Below are 27,507 nucleotides of genomic sequence, written 5' to 3' on the forward strand. Positions count from 1 at the left end.
GAGCTGCTTACAGAACACTACATGGAACTGCACCTTCAGGAGGTTTCACAGTTGTGTGTATTATAGTGTGAACAGCATGAATTTTTGTGAAGCTGGTGCCACAGCTGACATAGTCACATCACCCTCCCACCCTCCCTCCAAGACACACACATAGCTTTCCCAATGTCTAGTAAGACTTGAGCTCATAAACATACTCTTTCCTGTAGAAAGCATGAGACTTTTGCCTACCTCATTCAGATATATTTGCATGAATTCTGTAGGAACTTAACTTCAGGAAACCTCTATCAAGACAGGACAAAACTAGTAAAGGGGCTCAGAAATTGCTAGGGGGGATGTGTGGCTGCAAAGGGTCACAGAGCCTCAGTACAAATCTTGTTTCATGAGGATGTCAAGATTAGATGAGAGAGGACTCACCAAGATTCTTCAAGAGTATTACAGAAAGGAAGGTGACAGACACAAAATATTCAAAAAAGTCACAACCCAAAACTTAATATGATACATCTTTAAACAAGAATCACTTTCTATGCGTGAGAGGGGGCAAAAAAATTAAACAGTGGAAAAGAACAGTTTCTTGAAGAGCTGATTCACAGAAAACACTCTGAAGTTAAGACACTGTAACTGAAGCCACAAGTTAAAGCACACAAACCTCTGCCCTTTTCTGTGCCTCTGATGACAGTCGCTGCACTGTGGTAAAACAGATGTTGAACTCCTGAATAATCGATGGGTACAAGCTGTTGAAGTCGAGAAGCAAAATAAACTTGTCATAAAAACCTAAAACAGAGTTTAGAACAAAAGTCATAATTACTCAAGTCTCCCAAAGGCCTTCATATAACTCCACAATTAATATCTAAGTGACAGTAATATATTGTACCACATTTCCATAATCTAAATCCCCTAAAGCAGCTGTTGAGATGCACCGAAAGCTGTCAGAAGTGGAACGATCCAACCCCATTAACTCACCAGAGTTGAACAGATAGCTTCTGTGTTACTGTAGGACACTCGTACAGTTTTCCCCACATAGAGGAGAAACTGAAAGAAAACTTACGTGTCCATCAGAACATTATACATAGATGTACAGTCCTGATTCCTCAAATGAAGCAATTCCACAATCAGTGTAGGGAATTTTGTTGTAGGCAGTAACACTCCCCTTACAACCACAACACCAAACTCACACACAGACTCCCCACTACAATCTCTCTGTATTAATATAACCTACCTGTCTCTAACTTCATAGAAGAAAGAAAATTGCCACATCTTACCGACTTTGGGATCCAAGACTAAGCCCCCAGCATATGCTGCTTTCTTTTTCCCTATCTTTGATTTATTCTGATCTTCAAAATCTTCATCTTCATCCACCTACATTTGGCATTTAAAAAAGTCATTATCTAGTCTCTAAGATTTCTGTAATGTTACAGGAGTTATTTTTGGCAAGTCAAATACAAATTTGGGAGCCAGTGAAGAATTCCTTTTAAAATATATGCAAAGCATGGTGTTTTCATCACGATCCTTATAAAGCTCTCTACTTGTCAAAACAGCATTCAAACCAACTCTGACAGGAAAAAACTGCTAACAAGAGATTACAAAGACCTTAAAGTATTGTCATCATTCAACATGGCACTAGAATGCCTTTTCCAGTTGGCTGTAAAACTCCACACTATGAAAAAAAATCAAGTCACGACCCAGAAGTGGTATGATTGCCCAATTAAAATGTTTGGTTTAGAAACAGAATGGCTGGGCTTGAATAAACCAAATAAAAACACTATTACTGACCCAAAGAATATTCAGGTATTTGTTGTGTTGTACAATATTGTTCAATGTTTGTTATGTTGTCCCAATCGCTCAATTCTATTCTGAATCATTTAGAATTCCAGCACTACTTTGATGCAACAATACAATCAATAGAACTTATTGCTTTCAAGTTTGCTGTTGATCTTATTTAAAACTAAAAAGTAAAATATAGTGAAGTACAATTATTTTCTCAAATTTTCATTTTTTCACTAACAAAAACCTGCATATTTCTAGACATGCTATTTACATTGGTATTACACAAGGGAATTTTTTTAAATACCTTTGGATATTTCACCCATTTAACAAATTATACTTAAAGTACTGAAGATATCAAAATAACTATAAGTGCATCTATTAAACAACACATATTATCATCTTTACTATTTCCCTACACAGACAAGCACTTAGCTTATTTTAATTTTAAACTAACAGCACAACTGAGTTTCTACAGATCTGTAACACAACGAAAATGATGTTACACTGTCCTGCTCTCATTATCAACTACACACACACACCAAAAAAAAAATTTAATTAAGCATATGCTCTACCATTAAGTTATATCTAAGTTATGTTTGGGGTTGTGCTCCCCCAGAATACTAACACACAAAAGACAGAAGAGCGCTTGTTCCTTTTTTAATAAAAATTCTTGGAAAGAGTAAAACTGGACCCACCAGCTTCTGTGGAGGCTTTTTGAAAACTTGTTTGTCTGGCACTATGTAGTCCTTCTCATGAAAGGCATGAAGCAGCAGGAACTCGTTGCGTTCAGATCGTCCACCCATCATTGTCCTTGACTGAAGAGGGGTGAAAAGAGAACTCAAAGCAAAGCACAAAAAATACTGACACCAAAACAGACTAAGCAATGTCCTCCAACTATTTAAGTTCACCTAGCATTACTATTATTCTCTACCATCACCATGCACAAAACTCAAATGTGATCTTTTTAAGGAAGTTTTGTATTATTACTTGATTAGAACATTGAACTTTCCCAGTCGCAGAAAATTTACAGTATTGTGCATGCCAGGTTAGTGTTTAGAAATTAAACCCAGCAAATCAAACACAGAAAACATGGAGCTGTTTTGGGGGGAGAGTGGAGAGGGGTGGAAAGTAATAAAAATGTACCATGACATTCCCAGAGATGTTTGTTATCTGAAGAGCCAGCGGCAGAACATTCAGGTCACACATGATCTGGAGAATGAACTTGGCATCCATCCAGGTGTTTTCCAGCATGAACACTAAGCGAGGAGAATCACTGGGAAAAGAAGGAGTATGGACTAGCAATGTCATACCAATTTCCTTTGTACTTTGTAGTAGTTTAGACCTATATGCTGTACAGAACACGTGGTATCTGTAGCACACCACTGCTGAATTTTATAGCGAGTTTTTGTAATTGAAAAACCACCCCAAAACTCAGACTTGCATCTTCTGTTAGTGTGTCTACAGCAATGCTCCCACAAATCAATTTGCTTCACACATAATAAGCTGCCAGTAGCCATCACAAGTAGCTTAAAACATTATTTTGTAATGTTAAGACAATATTTAGCTTTTCAAATACCAGTATGCTAAGTCAGCACCTCCATGATAAATCAAGTAAGCAAACGTAAAACTTCATGGCAGGGAACAGCTCCTCTGCTTTCCAGAGAAGGATTAAAACCCCCAGCCAGCAACATACCTGTACATATTCAGAATTTCCTCCGGTAGAATTGTTATCTTCTCTGTTTTCAAAATCTGATGGACCAGTTCAGACAAATGGTAACTTTTGCAACGAATTAGTTCTTTAGCAGAAATTTCTACATCACAGATCATTCGACCGCAGGCAGCATTCCTTTCAGCAAAGCCTCCTCGACCCTTCATCATATCACACAAGGAGAGAAAACCCAAATAAAATGAAACATACACACATGAACAAAAAACATCTATCCACAATGTATGTTTAGAGGACTCACTCAAGTCAGTTGGTCACTAAGTACTCGAATACTCTATTAAATATCAGTAATACTCAAGACTTGTAATTATGCCCTACAGTAATCCATGTTTCCTTTCACTGTATGCCGATATTAAGAAATAGTTAACTCTCCTACTAGTTCTATCTTAACTCTTAAACTATCATGCCTTTTTTTTTCTTCAATCATTAGAATAGCCCAAACATTGGTTGGGTGTGGATTCTGTCTTTCCTTCAAGAATACTTTTTGCAATAACAACAGGATGAAAAAGTCACAGAACCACACAGAAATACTCATCCAGGCCTCTAGGAAGGACAGGCAGAGGCCAGAACTCAGCCATGTTCAGCACTTCCTCCAAGCTTCACACATTGTCCTCTGAACAAATATGTAATAAGAACTACAGAATTAGCAGCTCTCTATGAGATGATTCACCCATCAATCCAAATTGCTTTTTCTCATTTTACAGTTACAGAGAACAAAGACTGTTACGGTAGAGACTATTGCAATTAATCTGTCATTACTATCATCTAGCTGAGATAAGTAAACTAAATTAGCCTAACTTGATAATCAGTTTATCCTATTACTGTAATAAAAGTCATATAAACACTCATAATTTCTGATCTGGGACCCACAAAATTCAGCATGGCCAACCGTCAAAATACATCAGTGTCACATTCACAATTCCTCAGAAAAACTAATTCATTTTTAATCACATGCAACATAAAGGGGCTTAAAAGACTTAAGCAATCTTATTACCCCAAGCTTTGGCATATTAGACCTCCTCAGTCGACCTATCTTGGACCAGTGAGGGACTTTGCACAAATTAATTCTTTGAAGCAGCACTTCCAGATCAAATCCATAAATATTATGACCCTTGAAGCAGAAAAAATAACAAAAAAGGTTACAACAAATGCAAATTGAAAGACTTACTTTCACACACTCAGTATTCCTTTGCCCTTTGTGATTTTTTCCAACTAATTGATGGCATTATCTCTCTTGTAGAAAGCACTTTCTAAGAGAACGTTCATCAACAGTACTCATTAGTCTTAACACCAACAATGCTGTTCTGTAGAATACCAAAATCAGCTCTATAACTGCCTGATAGCACACACAATACAGCTTCATGCTTTAATACCAGAGATTAGGATTTAAAGCTTCTAGAAAAAACTCACAACATTCTTCATAGAGCATATAAACTTAAGCTAAGAGTAATTCCTTTTCTCTCCATCTGTGAAAGTCACAATAGTGACATCAAAATACTGTAATTTTTTCCTTTGATACTGCAACAGGAACAGCTATTAAATCTGGGTAAGAACACCTTGCAAGCAACATTTACATATCAAAGCACTCCAGCAATATTCTAAACAGTGCTAAGTACATTGATGACACTGGTCTGTAACCTCAGCTGAAAGCAAAATGCTACCCTGAGAACCTGAATCAGTCACCAGGAGCTGCAGGTCCACTCTAGCAGGTGCCTCTGAGCAGTGCAAAACTCTGCTACAGAAGCAGCTCCTTAAAATAGGCAGCAGCATTTCAACAGCACTAATTAAACCAGGTGCAAATTAAACTGCACTAACACAGCTTTGCTGCTTTCAGGATAGTAGTTCTCACACCCCTGCTACTGGCATCTTGTTTTAAGCCACTGGCTGCAGTGCTTCTGATTCCTTCCCATAGCCACCGGGGAGCTTAGGTCACAGGGCAAATCCTGGATACCAGCTGCAGTGAGCTGAAAACCTCAGGAACTGACTGCTCACTTCATCATATTCCCATCAGTTATTTGTATTTACCTACAGAAGAACAAGTTGTAATCAACCTCAGACGTACAACCAACCTCAAACTGTCTTCAAAATTTTATTATGTGAAAGTCACAACTGTACATTAATTAAACATAACAAAAAAAGAAAATGAGTCATTATAATAAATCCTCAGCTGCTGATACAGTAAAAAATGTAAGAATGCTTATTACAGAGCTTTGCTCAGATCCCATGGATTCATATAGATTATTTTGATTTACAGCATAAACATGAATTATATGAGCATCTGAACTGCAACAGAATCTTACGTACACCAAGAGTTTCCTTTTTTCCAGAAAATCAGGTTTTTGTTGTCTTTTGTCTTTCTTAGTAAAGAAAAAACTTGTTTCAGGTATTGTGGAAATACTGCCTATTTTAGCTATTACTGGAATAATAGTATGTATAAAATGCTGCCAGCGAAAATTCCGTATCATCTTTGTACCAAAATATACCTGCTGTCTTATAAGCAAACTCAATTCATAAGGCAGTCTAAGACAAGCATTAAAAAGCCTGTAAGGGGACAAAAGAAAAAGAACAAAGCTGACCAACTGACAATATGCTTTAATTTAACTCTCAAAGTCTCAGAGCTACTCACCACAACAACGTCTGGGTCAATTTTGTGAATCTTTGCAAGGAAAAATCCCAGCAGTGTTCTCTCTGTTGCAGCAATTTCTATTTTGGCATTCTAAAAGGAGCAAGAGAGCACCCGATTTCAATGACCCAGTAAGTTTAAAACGGAGGTATCTCCTCTCCCCTACTAGTTACAAGACAATAACAAAGCACCACAGAGTTCTGCTTTTCCTTCTGTAATTCAAGGATTTTTTTTCTCACTCCCATAGACATAGAAAGCTTTTCTCGGAGGCTTTTTTCCATTCTGCTTTTGAATGCAGGTGTCTAGTGATATTTTAAGAGCCTCCTAAGAATCAAGCACACCAGGAAAATGCTCCATATGCATCCTTCACTCACAGATTTAAGATCACACAGAAATAGAGGAAAAACAAAAATAGGTTACTTTATTATTCTGTCAGCTCTCCCACCACCCTTTAAAAAGGATGTCTTCTAAATTCTGACAGACTCTACTCTCCAAGAAAAGAAAAAACAAATTCTCCCAGTTTACTACGAGTACATAGTCAGGCATAATGAAAATTAATCACAATTTTAGCCTCTTTGCAAAACCTTTCCAACTCCCCTGTCTAACACCCTGTCTGTTTTAAGGGTACAATTAGCAGCAGTACCGAACCGCACAGAGCACACACCACTGCTTTTACAAGAAACACAGAATAAATACCTGGATTTAAGTTTGCAGAGTGGAAAACAAATAATCATGCCATTCCTTTGACTATTTCTCTTCACAATTTACCAAAAGCACCATGAAGTTCATATCCTACAAGTTACTGCAATCAGAAGGGTAACAAAATGAAATTACCTTCTTTTTAACGGCTTCTTTGAAGTCATAAGGAAAAATGCAATCACTCGGTTTGGAAACAGCTGTAAAAAGTGATATTTGTATTTACACACAAGTTCCTAATTGTAACCTCCCCATAAGCACCCATTCACTACAAAATGAGCTGAGGAAAACTGACCTCTAATTCTAAAAGACCAGCTTTACATTAATCCACTGATAACCTCAAATATGACTGATTCAGATTGTTCAATGCTTTACTAATTACTTGGTTATCTTAAAGACAGTACATTAACATGTAGTCCACAGCTCCTGAAGAACTTCCTCTTACAAGGGTTCAACACTTCATTACTTCCAGTCAGGGTCTGAATCTCAAGATTTAGCTGATATTACTACTATGACACTGCTGCAAGACATGGTTCTTTTCCTAAGAAAACTTGCTTATAAATAATTGTTTAGAAGAACTGAACAGAAAAGTAAGTAAGTGACAGTAAATAAATGGTCTCAATTAATGGGCAGGGAAAGATGGAATAAAGCCAATAAAAATTACAGGAAACTGTATAGAGCAGGTTTACTAGGCATTACCTCAAACTAAGACTTTTTTCACTTAACTCTTCGATAAAAAGTCAGTAACTAGTGAAGTTAAAATAGAGAGAAAAGCCTGTCTGGGAGCTGAAACTTTGTCAGATGTCTATTTTAAGCCCTTATTGCTGGAGTAACAGAATGAAGTAAAAATTTAAATAAATAAATAAATAATATAACCCTTCCCACAACCAAAAAACCCAAAACATCACCCAAAGAAACAACAACTCAGAATTATTTTTCTACTCATAAACCATTCCAAGTACATACCACAGAAGTGTGTTTGAAAAGGAGGTTGAGGTGGAGCCTTATCCAAAGGAAATTTCTGATGAACCAGAGCTGCAAGAGCCACAACCTATACCAAGGAGATACAGAACACACAATTTCATAAGCATGGCTACTATCAATACTCATTTCTTACCTCCTTTTCTTTTTTTTTTTGAGTTCCTCATCTCTTTGCTCTTGTTTCTACAACAGTTCTTTCTTAAATTAATTCCAACCGCAAATAGTTAAAAAGAAGAAAAAAGTTATTGATTGATCTCAAGGACAATAAAATAGTACCTTCTCCTAAATGATTATGTTTTAAATTTGAGAGGAAAAATAATTAATATTGGAAACCTTCTACTTTTATCAGTTTTAATTCACAATGTGACCAGACCCCACAATTTAAAGGTTTTCCTACGGATTGCAGGGGAGATGTGAGCAAGGCAGAGAAGCCTTGCCTCAGGAAGGGCTGCCTCTATGCAAGCTTCTCTGCCAAGAAGCCAAGAGGATTTAATGTTTGGAAGTCAGTACCTTTACTGATGCTTTTGATTGCTTTGCTGGCAGGATGGCCTGGCTCCCCAGACATTGGTGAGGAAAACGCAACAGAAAACAAAGCAGACAGGCTTTAAAGCATCTTGGCAAGCAGAGTCCTGTTAGTACCTTGTGTACACCCCTTTATGTTGGCCAGAAAATACAAGTTTCCCATACTTCCACCAAAAAATTTTAACTTCACCAAGAGGAATAATTCTGCTTGAAAAATTTGCCAACCTATTATTCTTCAATTCAGTAAGCCAGAAATAACTATTGTATCCTATTTGTGAATACTAAGCATCTTCCAAGGTTAATGAGAGTTATGTTAAATAAAATGTGTCTCAGTACACGTTGTGGTCTGCAGTCCACAACTGAGAGTGGCCATCTAGATCTCTCCTCCTTTCTGAGGAAAGATCTTATAATAGATTAGCAGGTGCTCTAAGATCAAGACCAACTTCTCATTTCAAAATTAGTTTTATTAGCAGAAAAGCCTGGTTATTTTACCTATAACCTATGATTAGCTCTAGCTAAATAAATAAATAATTTTAAAATAATCTATTAACAGCTGTTCTGAGGCAATCTCATTTTTAGCTATGAGGCACAACAAACAAAATAGAAGGTTGAAAATGTGCACAGGATCCACTGTCACAGTAACATTCACTGTCACAGAGTAAACATTCTCACCAAGCAGGCCCCTAGCCCAGAGTTCTCATGCTGGTGAGCCCTAGTAAAAATTTCTTTGAAAAGCCCAGATCACAGAAATTTTTAAACAGAAACTATATTTAAACATATTTTATGAGGTTCTTCCAAGCCTTAGAAAATTTTTAGCATATGCCAAAGAACAAAACCAAACCAAAATGAGAGCAGATTACTTACCTCATTCTGGTGAGTCTTTGGGTTCTGAATGGTCTTCATGCTGAAGGACATGACCACCAGAGGAGGAGGAGGAGAAAGATCTTTAACCACATTCACCAAGCCAGGCTTCATGGCCATAGCCTCCACTTTACACCAGCTGACTGGCTGATTCGAAGGCTCTGAGGAAACAACACAAACCACTTCCATTGTCCTGGGAACCACAGACAAGGCTTCTCTGATGCCACTGATGCACAGAGCACATCCTTTAAATGTTGCAGCATTACATAGAGTCATCCTTACTGGTATCAGCTTTGTCAGTGGCTGAGCAAGCTGCTGAAGAGGAGAATCCCCCTGGTGTCAGAGTTCATACAGTCAATTTTACACTGCAAGTCCCCCAGGGAGACTGCAGTAATAGATGTAGTTTTTGTCCAGTATGATCAACATCCCTATGTTTGTGGGATATGCAGCACACATTGAATAAAGGACTCTTACCAGGCCAAAACAAAGCAGCATAACCACCTGTAAGTGCTGCATGCCACTCATGAGGCACAAAAGAATTTAAAACTAAAATGGCTCCACAACTTTTCCAAGTGTCAGGAAAAAAAGAAAAACAAAACCTTCATTCACAAACAAACAAACAAAAAAAAACCCCTCACACCATCTAGCAGCAGTTTGTTCTTAAAAATATGTTTCCAGAAAAAAAACCAAATTTTAAGTTACCAAGAGTAGAAAGATGAGTCATTTTCAAGTCAAGTAAGTTTAGCTCAGTATACATGGCATTAGGGTATGCATCAAAAAGCAGCTGCTAGGCACTGCACAGCTCCCTGTCACAGCCATTAAAAGTTATAATCTCATCTGTGCAATGCACAACTTTATATGGATAGCTGTCAATCAAAAAAAGTAAGAATAAGAAGAATAAGTTACAATTTGTACTAGATAATGAAAATTAAACCAGTAAGTTGCCAGGTTAATGTACAAAATGCTAATTCATCCATACAATTTAAACTTCCCCTCCTCCCTCCAATCTATAATTATATGTGTTTCCTAGTAACCAGGTATTTCACATGCAAACCACCATACGTGGATTTTTTATCTCCAGCCAGCAGGGTCCTCTGATCTTCTGATTCAACAAGAGAAGTTCCAGGCTAGAGGTGTTAGTTCCAAACACATGTGAAAATGTTTGTCCCTTCAGATCTTGGGGAAGCCGAGGGCATTCAGCCTAACAAGTAACAGAGAGCAGTGAGTCGTTTCACCCCAAAGAAGTCTTCAAGGTTGACACACCATATTCAGACAGCACCTTAACAAAACTGTACAGTACCTGAAATCACCATCATTCCCCACAAGCAAAGCCCTAACCCATAATACCTTACAGTAATTAAGGAAATCACACTATAGGCTCCACTTAAAAAGCAGGACAGTAATGTAAAAACGCACCAAAGGTAAAGTTCTTCATCCATACTGAATACATCAGTCAAGACTACAACAATGTTCAATGACTATTTTCATACAGAAACTAGTCATGTTGTAAACTTAATTAGATAAAAAAGCAAGTCATGGTATTTTGTCAGAATAATTATACTCACTGAATATTTAACTTCTAGGTATTCAGATTTTGCTGGTACATCCGGAATCTCAAAAGCGTAGTATTTTTCCACTTTCTATATAAAACAAAGGTATTACATTTTCAGTATCTCCCAACTGAATATTCATTCTGTCCAATAAGAAAGCTAAAGAAAAAAAAGGCCAGCCAAAACATACATTTCAAATATCATGGACTTGATCATATATTACCAATTCTGCAACACATTACAGCCAGCTGAAGACAGTAAGAATATTTTAGTATCTGCTTTTAATCTCTGTATGTTTTCTGAGCATGAAGAGTTTCTACAGAACTGACTTGCAAGTACACTTAACCACTACCAAAAAACCACCTGGCAGTTAAGCAATCTCAGAAATACTCTTTGAATTCACAACTTTCACACACACTCATGAGAACTGGTGGCTGTAGACCACTGCAAAATCCCAAAATGGCTGAGATGGAAAGGGATCTCCAAGGATTTCTAGTCCAGCTGCCTGGTCAGAGTTGAGTCAATTACGGTGGGTTGCTCAGGGCTCTCTCCAGCCAATTTTGAATATCCCCAAGGATGGAGACTCCACAGCTTCCCTAGGCAACCTGTTCTTGATCTCCCTACAGTAAAGCAGTGGGTTATGTTCTGATAAATTTCATTTGTTTCAAACGAAACAAAATGTTATCTATTGCTGTTGTCCTCCACTGAGTACCAATAAGTCGGCCAGAGTCATCTTTACTGATGCTCATCAAATGTTTTTAAACAATTAAAAGATTTGCACCGCCAATCCCTCACCCTGAACCTTCTCTTCTGCAGGCTGAGCAGTCCTAGGTTTCTCAGCCTCTCCTCACATGACAGATACTCCAAGTCCTGTAATTATCTGTGTGTTCCTGTTCTGGATTTGTTCCACTAGCACACATTCACACAGGGAAGCTCAGCTGAGCACAGCACTCCACAGGTGCTCACCAGGGCAAAGGGGAAGGGACCAACTCCTGACACTTGCTGGTAGTGCCCGTGGCACTCCTTTTCCCAAGGGTACCTGACGTTATTCCAGTCTTCATACAGGACCATTTCCTTTTTTAAAATTTTATGGGATTCCCATAGGTCATAAGATATATCTGGCCTGTTGAAATTCTTTTGACAGCACATCCATCTGGTGTATCAACCTCTTCTGGTTTTGTACTGTCTGTAGACTTGCTGAGTGTGTGCTCCATGCCATCATCCAAATCATTAAAACAGATGCCAAGCAAGATTGCATCCAGGATCCACCCTTGGGGTGCACCACTAGGGACTGGCCTCCACCTGGCTTTTGTGCCAGTGATCACAACACTTTGAGCCCAGCAGGGCAGCTGATTTTCAGTTCCCCCTGCTGCCAACTTCACTAGCTCATACTTCATCAGTTTCTCTGTGAGGATGCTATGGCAGGCAGTGTTGATAGCTTACTGAAGTCAAGATAAGCAACAGTCACTGCTCTCCTCTAGTCCACCAAATGAATCCACCTCTCCCCAGACAGCTACCAGCTTGGTGAAGCATCATTTCCCCTCTGTGAATCCACACCAAACACTCCCAAGCACCTTCTGACATTGGCCAGCTCCCTCCACACTCAGGTGTGCATCCCATCAGATCCCACGAGCCTTTCTCTGTCCAATCTGCTTAAATGTGCCCTAACCAGATCCTCCTCCACTGAGGACAAGTCTTCTTTGCTTCAGGCTTTCCTTCTGGTCTCTTGGGCATCAAAGATTGCTGAAGGCTAGACTTAGCAGTCAGACCAACATGAGGAATACAGGCAGTATCGCAGCTTTTTCCATTACCTCTGTCACCACATCTCCTGTCCCTTTCAGCAGCACTTTTCTCCTAGTCTGCCCATATCTATAGAAGCCTTTTCTACTGGTCTATGTGTCCCTCACCAGATCTAGCCCCAGGTGGGCTTTGGCTTCCCTTTCTGCACCATGATGTCTCTTCCATTAGTCCATCCTCTAATCCTGACCAGCTCTTTGCCCACCTTCAGGCAGGGCTCCATGTATTCCCATTGCTCTGATACACAAAAGGGCTTTCCTCTCCCTGGTATCCCAGCCTGTCTTAACCACATCCCATCCCACCACATGTCTGTGATCCCAGCCAGATTGCATGCCTGTAACTGCACACAGCTCCTCCTTTCACATTGCACACTTTTGTGTACCAGCACTTCAGAGAGGAACCCAAGAGAGATGATTTCCCAACCATCTGCCAGCTTTTATTACATGCTTACAGCTGATCATTTCTGTGACACTACCATATTTTTCATTTTAAGTGACTTTGGTTTTACTAGAAAGTAGTCGTTTGTTTCTGTATCTCTAACGAAGACAGTTTAAAAAATCTGAAGTTCAGTACAACTTTATTGAAAGTTCAGTATCACTTCTGCTTTCTTCAAGAACAATAACAATTTTCTGCAACACGCACAGGTTGTCAGTTTCTAAGAATAATTACCTTCATTTTCCAAATAATTACAATGTCCTTTGCAACAGTGCTCTGGGACCTTCTGAAAAGCCATGCTCTACCCTGTAGTATGTTTGTTCTGCCCTATAGTACTTTACAAACCATCTGCACCACTGTTAGATACTATTGTTGTTATGCCGTAAGTTTGCTAGCACATTGCTACAGGAATTTCTAGAGGCACCTTAAATTATAAATCACATTTTTCACTGGACAATGCACTATTTTCACCACTTTATACACAAGACTCAGCGTAATATGCCATTACAGAAAGTTTAATACGAAAAAACAAAATCACCATAAATGGGAATAGAATTTACAAACTAACAAATTACATGCACAGTTAGGCAAATTTGAAGTTATTTGGTTTTGGGGTTGGATGGCTGGTTTTTTTCCTTAAATTAATAGCATCAGCAATAGTTCCCTCAGGGTGCTACAAAAAGCAGTTAAGCTTGTTATTTCATGTACTACTGCAGTTGTAAGGCTGCAATGCCTGGGTAGGAGAGGAGAGGGGCCTCTGCTATAAATAGGAAGCAGACAAATCCAGAAACTACTGTGGCATCAATAGTTTCATGGAAACAGAAGTGTAACATAACTTGGTACAAGAGCACCACTATGAAGCCAGATCAGCATTGCAAATTAGCATGCAAATGTGGATCTGAACTGCTGAGCCACAGCAGCACCTCACACGAGTAGATCAGAGCTGTAACATAATAGATGGCAATGCACTGCTTTTAGCATGTATCACTGGTGTATCACCCCCTCCTCTTTTTAATAAAAAAAAAAAAACCAAAAAAAAAAACCTCTCAGGCTTTAAACAAGTTCTTGTTGCAAACGCAAGATGAACATCATATAAAAATAGTCTGCTGTAGTGATTCATCTGCGTTATTCCACAGAGCTCAGCTCAATTACAGGAGCGTCTGGTCATAACTCAGTGAATGAATGCTTTGCTGCAGAGTAATCTGCCCTTCAAGTGGCCCTTCAGAGAGCAGAAATGAGCAGCAGTGATTAGCTGCTAAGTTCCTAAGTGGAGTAAGGCTGCTTTCAAATTGATTTGTGAAGACTTGCTAACTTGGCAGCAGTGCAACCCATTGAAGCTACAATTAGCAGCAGGTGCAGCAGGAAATGATATGGCTTAAGTGTGTTCACAGGGACAAAGTTGGGTGCTGGCAAGGCCAAGATGCACAGAGAACAACCTGTCTCAGTGTACAAATACTGGCTCTCTCCACATCATCACAAAAATGGGTATTCTGAATAAAAGAACTCTGGGTGCATGGCAGAGATGTCAGTAACCTTTCTGATTTCCAGCTAATGATGGAAGAAGAGTGGTTTTCAGTTTCACAGTACTATGCAAACATGGAGACTTGGTGTTTCTCTGAATGCATTGCTCCCAAGTCTCACCTGAGCAACATGGCCATTAGTTTGTTTGAAATCTTTCAAAACACGCCCTTAACTCAGTGCTGAACCACTGGCTGCACATCACAGAGCAGGGGAGATCTTCTAAAGCGCATTAGCTCTTTACCACATAGAGTCACACCGTGTAGAGGTCACTTTTTTGGAGCTTTCGTGTAGGTGAGTGCCACAAACCATTTCAGTTCAAGAGCCCTGCACACCCCTATGGAAACACAGGTGCAAGGGCTGTGTAACAACATGTTGTCTCCAGTGGTATGAGTACAGTGAAAAGGAGGTTGAGGACTCCTTATGAAAAACAAACTAAGGTATATAACCAGGCAAAGTCAGGTATCTCAGGGAAGAACAGAAGAAGAGGAGGGTGCAGTAATGGGACAACCCTATTACTTACACAGAGCACAAAGTCTCCCTGCTGCAGAGGTGTAAGCCCAGCCAGATTTGGTGCCACTTGTTTAGAGACAATTTTGTGTAATCTGGAATATCTGAGGCACTGTAATACTTTCTTTGAATAATCCTCCAAAGATGCCACTAACAAGCTTGCTCTACTATCCTGTCTTTTCTCTTACCCCCATATTGCTACTGCTATACCCTCCTACTATCTCCAGTTCTCATTAAACCCTCCCAGAATGCAGTAACTATCAAAATTAGCAGAAAATCACATAAGCAAAATAAAGCTGGATAGCTTTTATCCTCTTAATAAAATTCAGTTTACTGAACAATTCAACAAAATTTGAATCCTTACAGTTCAAAAACAATTCTGGTAGGTTATTTCAGAGCTTCCTTGCACCCCCAACTATCCTGCCTAATTTATTCATGAATTAAAATTTGCAAATTTGCTCTTCTGCTAAAACTGTCCTTTAAATAGCTCTCTTGCTGCTCATTACCTTTTAATGTTTTTAGAGAGCAAACAGGTCTTACCATTATTCTTCACTTGCTAAAAAAAATTAAAGCTATTTCATAGTTATCTCAGGTATAACTGATTCTCCTTTTGTCTCATCCTTCTAATTGCCATCTTCTGCACCTGTTGTCACTTGACTTACTCCTTCCTCATGAGGGTGACCAAGTGCTATAATACTCAAGGAAAAAAATCTTAACAATGTCTTAGTGCTCCTACTTCCCTACTCTTGTGTTAATCCAAGCAGCCCACATGTACTGTAGCCATGTATACAGCCAAGACTGTTGGGTCTTTTGCCCTGAGTTCTGTCTAGTATCAGTAAAAATTTGATAGGTTTTACTTAGATTTTTAAAAGCCATCTTTGAAAGTTAAACTACATTATTACCTCATTCACATTATTCTTACTTCACACACCATAGAAGATGGAGGTTTCCCAAAATTCTGTTAGCAGCTCTGCATCTTTTTGGAGACCTTTCTCCCTCCTATTTCTAGAGTACAAGTGTTTGCATCCTTTCTTTTAAGGAAGAATTGTTTTCCTTTGAGTTCTCTCCCTCATTCCTGAAAGCATCTTTGTACAGAGCACTATCAGCAACTTGTTTTTCACCTATTGTTAAATTCCTTCCTTTCTGATTCCACATGTAATTATGTTATAATCAACTACACAAGAGAAGTAACAGAGAAAACTGAAAAACCTACATTTACATCAGAGATTTGAGAAATTAAGCGAGTACAAAAAGAAGGGAAAAAAGGTTTTACAAAGTACTAATGTCACATCCATTTTCCCTGAACTCTGTAAATAACACACTAAGCTACAAGTTGCTGAAAAGATGTCATGTCTTGCATGACTTTGCTATTTGAGAAACACTGCTCACATTTTCACTTTAACAACTTGAACTTTCTAGCTAGCTGTGGATGAGATGACCTCCCGAGGATCTTTCCAACCTGAATTACCATATAAACTTGTTTTTATTTTCCCTCATTTACATACTGTTACATTCCATTCTTCCTGCATTTTTACTTGCCATCTCACTTGCTGATTAACTATTCAGGAATGAATCCTGTAAAATCACAAGACTGCCAGGCTGGGAAAAGTTACAACTAATGAAAATCAGCTTTGCCAGACTAATGACATGTTACTTCAAGAAACATAAACGTTTCTGAGCACTTCAGATTTTTCAGAAGTTTCAGAACAGATTTTTCCCCTAACTTGAATGTTTGCCACATTTCCCCACCCAAGCTTCCCACCTCTGCTCTCTCCTGTTAAAGACAAATGCTCTGTGTAAGTGGACAATAAAGCTCTCATACTAGCAAACTAGCTCAGTCCAAATCTGCAACACCATCAGCAGTATCAGCTCTTTTCCTGCAGACTCATGACAAGTATTATATTAATTTATATGTGAAGCTTTTATTATAGCAATATTTTCTTTTTCCAATGTCATTTTAAAGATTTGTTGAGCAAACAGAGCACAGCAAAATAACACTGTTAAGGCTATTGCCCATAACTCTAAGCACAAAACAGCTCTCAAGACTGAATGACAGTCCTCACTTGTTACCTGCTGCACAGCCACACTGACAATCCATGCTTTGAACAGCATGCACTCTAGAAAGATAAATCTGCAAGTGTAAGAAGGATGAGACATGCCAAGAGATTAGGTTCAATAAGACATCTGGTCAAATGCAGAGACAGTCTAATCCCAGAGCACTGATTTATCTGCTAGACACCACCAATCTTTCATTTTAAACTCTGACAGCATGAGCTGACACCCAGGCTTTAGGTACCAGAACCTCTAGCTGTTCTGCATTCTCAAAAGCAGCTCTGCAAGCTAGTCTGACATTCAACCCAGTTTTAAAGAAGCTAATGAATTAAATTCAAAATTAATTGTTTATACTTCTGGTGGAACAACCACGTTGCAGATTTACCACTCTTAAAGGAATATAGGTATTTGGGATGGCTTTTACAAGCAGGTACATTTACACACATCAGGAGTTATATATTTGCATTTCAGCATAACCTCCCACACTGGACAATGTTACAACAGCCTTCCCACCTCACAAATGAGAACAACAGAAAACTACCAAATAGGATGCTTGTAAACAAACCTTGGATTTGAACTTCATGATCTTGTACTTTGGTGAAATGCTGTCATTAAATTCCTTGAAAACACTCATTAAAGTTACTGGAGTCTCCGTCTCTTTGCCAGTAGATAGGTCGATTTCCTCAAACACAGAAGTGAGGTTTTACAAATTAACAAAAAATGCCAGCAAGCATGATAGTAAGTTGAATTTTATTTTGTTATTATGAACCATGTATCTCTTTTTTTAGGCGAAATGGTAATGTAATCAGCCAAGAAATCCCAAATTTAGAAAATATTACTTGAAACAGAATGTTTAAAAAGCTCTAAGTTTTCTAGTAATACTTCAAGATCACTTGATTTGTTAAACAGCAAGTCTAAGGGTAAAAATTTGTCTACAGTTGTTAGTTAGGGTCAGGGGAAGCCCCAGTGCTCTGCTCTGCAGCTCACACGTCACATATTGCATACACATTGTTTTTAACCTTACCACCTACATCAGACAACACTGGCTTCCAACAGCTTCCATAAACACACTGCTAGAACTCACAACCTGCCATATGCAGAATGAAAGGTACTTATGTTTGACATGCTTAAAAGTCACACTTACTGTTTCACGTGGCAGCAGATAAATAGTTCTCTCAATATTTTTCACTGTCACACAACAGCTGACATAGGTGGTTGCAGATTCAATCCAAACTTTGCCAAACAAAAATACCACACCTAAGGGAGAAGGGCAAAGAACTCAATATACAATTTTTACATTAATCATTCCTAACATTGCTTAAAGCAGCTTATAACGTATTCTTGCATTGAAACACAACCATTTGTGGTTTAGGTCCTTGAACAACAAATCTTCTCAACGTATCAGCACAGTATAAATTGTTTTAAACACCAGCATTACAGACACCTGTATCGTTCTTCATGTCTCTACCTCCATTGCTATAGTAACACCTGGTATGTAAAATTCAAAATGGCATTACACAGCCAGTCTCAAAATTCTGTTCTGATGTTCTATTTCTGCCTATATTAGTTTGATAATCCCTGGAGATAGGGAGGAAGGAGAGAGATGTCAGTGAAAGCTGAAGATTATCAGAATGCCTATGCTGTCAATCAATCCTGTAACTGTGCTATCTACAATTTTTCACTCCTCAGCAAGACCAGTACAATTAACTCCTTTTCTCTACATTTCAGTATCATGAGATCAAGACTCTACTACTAATAAAACCTGTAGAAATATACTCTGAAGACAACAACTAGAAGCTGATCAGCTGTAAAAAGTTTTCAGGTGACTATTTTTAACAACTGAGGACACCAAAAGATACATGACATTGCAAGAAATACTGGATGCCAAGACAGCAGTTGTAACTAAGGGAGACACTCAGATTATACAGAGCAGGACTAGTGGCAATTGACTTCACTGTGGACCATGTCATTGCTGCACATGCACATCTCTGAGCCCAGACAACTTAGCAATGGCACAAAATGCTGAAAACTGCTAATCAAATTAGGTCAAACTTTAAAATAACATAGTACCAAGCCACCTGACTGCCACATATAGTTTGTGAATTACAAGTACAAAAAACTTGAAAGTACAGCTCAGAAACCTGGTTTCACCAGGCTCCCTTCAAGCTCAAAATAATTTGGAATTTGATTACATGGAAGACACTTCCTACGGCACACTAATATCGATGAAAACAGAAATATCAGCGCTGAGACTGTCTCAGAAACAGAGTTTCATGCATAGAAGATTTTGGAATCTGCATTTCTCCTTGGCCTGGCAATGCACAAACAAGTCCTTGGTTAAGAGTTATAATTTATCTTTGCCAGGAGATCTATCAGGCATAAAGGCGCCTTTCTTACTCCATTAGATCAAAGATAAATCAGTGAAGATGCACTAAGATGGATGACAGAGTCAATGTGACAGGCTATGAAAAATCATTTTCTGAGTGCTTGGAATAGATGTGAACAAAACTACTTTTGTCAAGGACAGAGAATGCTGTGGTATTGAAGATGATGAGAGCAAGGATACAAGTTTTAGCTACACAAAGTATCTCACGAAATTTTAATACAGAGCAATCTTGAAGATATAGACAGTTTGAATAGAAGTATCTAGAAAGAGCTCCAATTGCAGATGTAAGTGACAGGGAAGATAAAGTTCTTGTCCCCAGCAATCTTTTACATTTTTGTTAAGGGATTAAAGGAAAAAAAACCACAAAACCCTCAGACTGGTTTGTATCATACAGAAAGATTAAACTATGAGAGAGACCACAAAACAGTACCTGGTTGCTTGAACAGCTGGCAATATTAAGAGCATGGAGTAGTTAACCTGTCAGAGGAGTACACATAAGCAGATGAGGTAGACAGAAGGATATATGAGCCAGTCAAAGACAGGTTAAAAAGCTGCCTGGATTGCAAAAACAAACTTCAATCGACGCTAGCACAGACAAGTAAGTGGTCTTAATGACCAGACTTCACATAATCAGATTAATTTAGAATAGAAGGAACCTTTTCAGATCATCCAGTCAAACACTAACACACACCACCACCTCCACACACAGTAAAAGCAGGACTAACTTCAGAGTTTTCAGAGACATTACACGCAAAAACAAAAACAAAAAAAAAAGCAAAGGAGAGATATCAGGCCCTATCCCCTGCAAGCCAGACTATGGAAAGAATAAAGAAAGAAAAATTTGGAAAAAAAACTAATAAAGTCTGTGAAAAGAAAAGATCATGCTAACAAAGGAACCAAAAGGTAAGCAAAGTCAAGACACAGGAAAAATGTCTGGCAGAGGGCGAAAAGAAAACGGCAGGTTTTATTCATTATTTCTTTTAAATGTTAATAGGATCACAATTCTCAAGTTCTCTGCCTAAGACCATAAAAGAGAATTATGAAAAGTAAGCCTCCAAAAAATCATTAAGTTTGAAAGAGTCTTATGATTATGCTATAGTATTTACTCTTCAGGCAATGCATTTGACATCACAGCAAATGAGGCATAAACAAAGATCATGAACACGTTAAACAAAAAGCAATATCAAAATTTTCCGTTCTACATTACTAATTGAAAACAGGTGCAGTCTTTATTATTCAATCCTGAAAAAGTCATAATGAGAAAAGAACACTCCTTGCATGCGAGGAACAGAAATCCTTTCATAATTATGTTCCATTCAGCAATCACTGACTTATAAGACAAAAAAAAAAGGAAAAATAACAATAGCGGGTTCTTTAAAAGTAGCAATTTTATATTAGAGCCATTGATTTCATCAAGATATCTATGATTATTACCACTCCCATCACCAAGCTGTTCAGCCCTTCACAGTCTCATATTTAAGTTCAGCATCCCAACTCACAACAAAAGGTGTTAACAAAGAAATATATCTGACTCAATGCTTACAGCATCAGCCCAAAAAACCTCCAACAACATATGGAAGAACCTTCTGGTAAACACACATGAAGCACAAATTAGAAACCCAAGATCCTAAAGCTGCTGCTGAAATGAGGGGGCGGATGAGAAATGCTCAGAACAGATGTGAACACAAATTCTTTTGTCAGAGCTGAGATCAGAATGATGCAATTTGAAGACTATGAGAACCAGGATTCACGCGTCAACTACACAGAGTATTTTGGCAATCTTAATTCAAAGACACTCTTCAAGATTTAGACAGTTTGAATTAGGGAATAAGAAATACAAGATAGACCTCATATTTTTCAGGTCACCTTCCTCCCTTGACAGACATACCTTTCCTTTGTATAAAATGATGCAACTGCTATTGTACAGGCTTTTTAATCATCCACATGAATTTTAAGTTACTTTTCCAAAAACAAGGAAGCATGCTCAGTTGTTGCATCACTGAGCAAGAAATTAACATCAGCTTGCTCCTGCAGTGCATCAAATTTTAAGGACAATGGGTCACCAACACTGAACAGTACTAATAGGTCCTTTTTACTTCCCCACTTCTATACTAGGCCAAGAGATGACATTCTTCTCCCAGTCACAGTGCCCTGCTCTGCAGACAGAGGTACAGAAAAACAAGAGGTGAATGTCTTAGAGCACAGAGACACAGGGTATTTAGACAAAATTTAGTGAAGTCTGAAAATCCCAGCTGAACAAAAAGAATCAGATTGGTATTTTCTGCCTTTAGCTAAATAGTTAGTTACCTGGCTGACTGAACTGATCTTCATAAGCATCCAGCCAATAAAATCTTAAGACTTGATCACCACTTTCCCCAGTCACAAGTGGAAGGAGATTGGGGTCCAGCTGAACTTCTGCGGCTACTAGATCAGCTTCATCCTCATCAATTCTGTCCCAACATGAGAGACCTGGGAGAGAAGAACTTCTGCAGGTTTTGCAGAAGAATTAAAAAAAAAATAAAATTGTGCTTTTACTATAACCACCATTTTGCTTTTTTCCAGGCCTGTTTCTCACACCTTTTGTTTTGCTTTCCAATACCAAGCAACATTCCCAACAGTTGTGGTTTCCTCATGTTTCTTCTGAAAAGAAGGATGGAGTGACAAAGATAGAAACCCACAGATAAGGATGGTTTTTGATACACCACACACAGGCTTTAAAAATCAGTCACCTGGTATTCTAGCCTTGGTCATTCAAGTCTTTACATAACAAGTATATCCATCCATCTATGCAAGTTGCTCAGTGGGAACAACATTATTTCAACAAAACTATCTTTCAGTTATTAGATGTTTAGGTCTTTCTCATCATCCAAACATTTTACAGTTTGAAATATTTTGTTATGGAAACACATGATTCAAGATTTTCCAAACAATTAAGAAAAAAAAAATCCAACCAGGGAAAACCCCACCTTTTTTCCTAATTCCACAGATATAGCAACAAAATTTTTACCTACAACTGACATTATGAAATACCGGTACATTCACTTGGAATAAGCATCTTTAGCAATTCCTTGTTTTTGCTTACTGACATCCAAGTTCACTATTCCACACCCACCCTGAGTCACCTCAATGTGCTGAAATACATTGTCACATGCTAGATCCAAAAAACATCAAATATCTCTCAATTAAGTAGCTATCAGCATGTTACTATTCTTCATTTAACTACAAAAAAAACATTTCATAGCACTATCGCCATTCTGTCTGTATCACAGTTATCCCTTTGCAAAGACAAATATGCAGATAAATCTAAGGTTCACAGACATTGAAAGCTTTCTTAGTGGAAGAAAAAAAAAAAAGAAAAAGAGATTCTTACAAGACAGGTGTCTCTTTCTTCTCTGATTCCAGCTGCTCTGTATTTTTCCTTTCAATTCCACTATCTCTTTTCAAACTTTCAGCTGTCTCAGGTATAGTTTCCACATGCTCTGCTTCCATAGGTTCATCAAAGTCCTCCTCATCAAAATCCACCATTCCCTGATCATCATCTGGAAGTGCTGCAGATAGAACTAAAGGCTTGAATCATTAAAATGACATGCTTGCATACTACAGCAGTATGCAGAGATAGCACACTACAAGCATGAACATAATACAGTACTAATATACAAATAAAGTATCACATTTAAGCTAAGCTAGTATAACTTAACAAGTGTTTGAACACTACTATGCCATATTTAAAGAGTTTCCAGAACTGGGTTTTGATTTACTTTTGATACCTTCAGTAGCTTTCTCTCCTACTGCCTTCACTATTCCCTCATTTTCCACAGGTTTTTGCATATACTTGGTGTCCTCATTTTCAGAGACTCTGACAGATTTTGCTGTACAATTGGGATGTTTAGGATGAAATGAAGATGGAGGAAGAATTTCCTTTCTGACATGAGCAGGAGGTTTTTTTGTTACAGGGGTGATTACCTGAAAAACATTTCCACGATGGGTTAAAAAAAAAATCTTTTAAGAACAAAGAAGAAGAAAAAACTCAAAACCTTGCACTCACTTGCTATTTGCAGAACTAGTAATCAGCACTAGAGGAAAAGTGGAAAAGTTCCACGTCCTTTGCAACATGATCCTCTCTTACTACATTTCCCCTTTTTTTCCAGTTGCTTCTAGTTTTGAACACAACTGTTAAGATCAGTAGCACTGGTGATTATTTTCAATGTAAGAGTTGATGTCACTATCACACAAATCAACTCTCACAAATCAGATGTATCTACACTACTCCATTTTCCCTCTACAGACCATTACCAAATATCTCATGGTTATTTCCAGCTATAAGGTCCTTCCCATTTACCAGAACTCATAACAAAATGCTAGCCTTCCATCCTTAACAGCCCATCCCCCTGCTCCAAAATCTTCCACTAGGGCAAACTTTTATCCACAGCTTCAATTTTCCACCTGTTTTCCATTTCTACAAATGATTGGTTGCTTATCCTTTTCCACATTACTACTTATTTCACCTCCCATCCTCCTCTCCTTGCCACAAGGGTCTTGTCTACTCTTTGGAAAAGAAACAAAGCAGAAACTCACCTTCATGTGATGCACCTAACATTGCAACAACAGTTTCACATGTCAGATGTAACAGCTACAAACTTCTACTATACTAAAGATACAAAACCTATTGTATTGTTTATGTGTTAACATGAAAGGTGATGTGGAAAAATGCATGAAGTTACACTGTAACACTGCTATGGAAGCTAAGACAAAAGTTAATTTCCAGGAGGATAAATAAAAGTCAGCAGTACTCAAATCAATAAAACCACAGATCAGTGCTTATTAATAAGAACATTTTTCTTTTCTCCTTTACCTTGGAAGTTTGGGACTGCACAGAGAAAGGATTGAGTGGTACTCCAGCAGGCCTTTTCCTTTTCAGCATTATAATTGGTGGTGGACTTAGCTGAACTGTCTGAATATTGAAAGAACAGAGAAAATGACAAAAGGAAGAGTTCTTTAATGTTTTCTTTTGCCTTGGTCAGTAACATTTTCCATCAGGGAGAAAGAGGGGCACTGATATTTTTTGTTTGCCAAGAAAACACACCTCCTGATACAAAACTCAGCCCCATAAAATAATGTTATGTGAGCAATCAGCCCATGAAGACAGACATGAGATTTTTGGGGGGCAAATAGTCTGAGAAAAACTGCCATCAATAAGTGAAACAGTTTCAAATACTGGGAATTCCAATAGCTAACCATGCCTTTAATGCACAAGTACCAGAATAACTTGTGCTGTTTTTCATGTCTGCTAAAGCAGTAGTATTAAGCATACATGCCTCAAGAAATGCAAATGTGCTCTTTCAGTTATGTTACACTGGAGAAAAACACATTTTAACTTACTTACATGTACATATATATTATATAACCTCATTGACAGCTAATAACAAAAGAAATTTTAAAACACAAACAACAACAACAAAAAACAATAGCTGACTACTATTTAAGTATATAGAAGCCACAGTATAATTATTAGTATTATTCCTCCTAATCAATGTTACACAGAATTTGACACCATTAAAATGCATTTGTTTAATGATTTTGAAGGGGTTTATAGCCATGGGGGGTTTTACAGCTTCAAGATGTCATAGGGAGGAGTAAAATAATAAGAGCACAAAACTAAGAGAATAACTTTACTTTGGGACATCCTATACCCTTTGCTGCCCTGAAAAGACACATTAAGCTTATTATGGCTCAACATATTGCACCTCAGAATGTCACCACTACAGTAGTTGCAACATTTACATGTGAGCAATTATTTTAGTTTTAAGAAATCTTGCTAAAAGGGCATTAGGTATTTGAGACAGTCCAACTCTGTCACAGCAGCCATGCTGCATTCCTGCCTCAAAGGAGTGTTAACCTGGCTGTCTGTAGCCAACTGTGGGAAGCAGGAGGCAGACAGAATTTCAGGTTACATCACCTGCTCAAACATTGCTCCCTCAGCTCATTCCCCAAACCCAAACATGCCAGATGGAGATGTCCTACCCTGGCTGAGGTGGGGTGACAGATATACAGCACACATCATGCAGAGGCAGCCAAGTCCTCTTTCACCCCAAGGTGACTAAAACCTTGAAGGTTGCATTAGCACAGGCTCCACGTCATCTTAATATAGACCATCTCTAATCAGGTCATAGTGGCATTGCCTTATCAAGCAATACAGGCATGCAACATCTGCATGGTGGAGACAACAGCCAGACTGCACACACATGTGGAATATATCAATGAGATGTGCTACGGATGAAATCAGTCGTTGATTGTTTAGTTTCACAAAAAACTGTATCTTCTTGGTATGTTCCACAAGAAAAATTAATGGAATAAGGTTGTTTCCAACAGATTTTATTACCATACTTACTTCAGCACTAATATCTTGAAGAATATCCCCAAGTAAATCATCCTTGGACAGGTCCACAGTTTTCTGTAAGGTAAGATTTGCCAAACAGTTCTCAGTTATATGTGCAAACCCAGTCAGGAGAACAGCAGCAAATGACTAGGAAGTTTCCACAAAACACACACAACATTTTCAGAAATGCTCCATACCCAAGAGATTTTAACAGATGTTAGTCTTGCTAGACACAAGAAACTAAAATGAGCCCTTGGTTTACTCCACTCCCACTAAAACACTACGAAGAATTCAGAAATATTAAAATTCCAAAATGCAAAAACTTACATCTGTGTTTTTCTTCCCAGCACTGGCTATAAACATAGACTTAATTGTGTTTGGCTTTGACACCACAGATTTTTTCACGTTCTTTTTATCAATCGTAGATGTTTTGCCACCTCTTCCTACAGAGACAAAAAATTATAAATTGTGAATTTTACATCTGAAAAGTTCAATGTTTACAGGTCCAGTTATTAGCAGGGATAGATAGCCAAGGTAGTCTACTTTTTCCACCTTTACACTGCTGGCTGAAATGAAGCCTAATCATGTTTCAGCTTTGTAGCAGCTGTCTTGCACATACAAAAAATGAAAAACCCTCTCAGCACCCTGTCTTTTCTGGTCATTTCAGAGATCCCTTACACATACTCCAGAAAAAAGGACAAAGATACTTTACAGGGAAGCATCTCCAGGAAAAAAGAATGAGTGTTCAGAAGTTTGGCACAAGGCTCGGATTCTCAATATCAGACTCCTCAGTTTGCCACCAGGTTCCATAAAAAAGTTGGGAAAATCATCTGATCCCAGATTCTTATAAGTATGCAAGTATTTTAGTGGACAAGAGAGACCACTACACACCTTTTAGGCACCAGCTTTGAAAACCAAGACCCCTCCCAGATGCATTTGCTCTAGAAGTGAACCCACATTCCACAGAAGACAGAGAGCAGAAGTGCCCCTGTAGTGCTGAAGCAGTTAACACTGGTGTGACCTCAATTTGTGAACCTCCATCCTCTCCACCACGGGGCTGAACAAAATCCACAGGTGTAGAATGACAGAGCTTCAAGTAACATGTCATTTGGCCATATTTACCACATACTGATGACAGGAAGTTGCCCACTTTAGGTACCTTTAAAAGACCCTGGAAGACATTCTACAGTGGTCACGTGCATGTTACCTTTCTTATTGGTACTAAGAGCATCATCATCCAGATCTTCATCAAAGATTTCCCCTCCATCTTCTACATAACCTATCCCATCTGTAGAAAAACAAAGAGTCAAAAAACTGCAGTTTAAATTCTGTTCCACTGATATTCCTAAATAACCAAATTTTTTTACGTATTTAAATACTTTTCCCCCTTTAATATAGAGCAAAAGTTACAAAAGCAAGTGTTAAAAACTACAGCACTCTCAGCTGTATCTCCCATTAGACTAAATATATTGTTATGTGTTTAATTAGAAATTATCAGTAACAGTCCTTTTTTTGTAAAACTGGAACACTAACAACTGGAAATAAAATTTCAAGACCAGGTCTTCACTGAAAAATATTTTCATTACCATCCTAACAAACTACTATGAGAACAATGCAAAGAATAATTTCCATAGAAAGACTGCCTTTGTCTTGTCTCCTAAAACAAATCTTTAGAATGTCAACATACAACAACTAACAATAGCTTACCTC

At 38.2% G+C, this 27,507-nt stretch overlaps 1 protein-coding gene and 1 non-coding gene across 7 annotated transcripts in view; both read right to left on the minus strand.

Moving 5' to 3' along the window:
• The window catches only part of POLA1 (DNA polymerase alpha 1, catalytic subunit), a 183,029-nt gene that overhangs the window by 152,746 nt on the left and 2,776 nt on the right, over positions 1-27,507 (minus strand). For 3 of the 6 annotated variants that reach the window (XM_085050127.1, XM_085050094.1, XM_085050118.1), the window contains exons 4-24: positions 27,005-27,085; positions 26,125-26,240; positions 25,810-25,872; positions 24,274-24,372; positions 23,189-23,384; positions 22,792-22,981; positions 21,729-21,907; positions 18,180-18,292; positions 17,601-17,717; positions 10,739-10,813; positions 10,236-10,374; positions 9,177-9,334; positions 7,776-7,860; positions 6,948-7,009; positions 6,117-6,206; positions 4,485-4,601; positions 3,458-3,633; positions 2,908-3,037; positions 2,460-2,579; positions 1,260-1,356; positions 647-771 (exon numbers count right to left, since the gene is read on the minus strand). In XM_085050127.1, coding sequence (XP_084906253.1) covers positions 647-771; positions 1,260-1,356; positions 2,460-2,579; positions 2,908-3,037; positions 3,458-3,633; positions 4,485-4,601; positions 6,117-6,206; positions 6,948-7,009; positions 7,776-7,860; positions 9,177-9,334; positions 10,236-10,374; positions 10,739-10,813; positions 17,601-17,717; positions 18,180-18,292; positions 21,729-21,907; positions 22,792-22,981; positions 23,189-23,384; positions 24,274-24,372; positions 25,810-25,872; positions 26,125-26,240; positions 27,005-27,085 — 2,528 coding nt within the window. The remainder of the gene's footprint in view (positions 1-646; positions 772-1,259; positions 1,357-2,459; positions 2,580-2,907; positions 3,038-3,457; positions 3,634-4,484; positions 4,602-6,116; positions 6,207-6,947; positions 7,010-7,775; positions 7,861-9,176; positions 9,335-10,235; positions 10,375-10,738; positions 10,814-17,600; positions 17,718-18,179; positions 18,293-21,728; positions 21,908-22,791; positions 22,982-23,188; positions 23,385-24,273; positions 24,373-25,809; positions 25,873-26,124; positions 26,241-27,004; positions 27,086-27,507) is intronic. The other 3 variants (XM_085050135.1, XM_085050113.1, XM_085050105.1) reach the window with 3 other exon arrangements.
• Positions 922-1,052, minus strand: LOC146444202 (small Cajal body-specific RNA 24). Its single transcript, XR_014855827.1, has one exon.

Source organism: Lichenostomus cassidix, chromosome 1 (assembly GCF_008360975.1).
Source record: "Lichenostomus cassidix isolate B80296 chromosome 1, HeHo_3.0, whole genome shotgun sequence".
Taxonomy (NCBI): Eukaryota; Metazoa; Chordata; class Aves; order Passeriformes; family Meliphagidae; genus Lichenostomus; species Lichenostomus cassidix.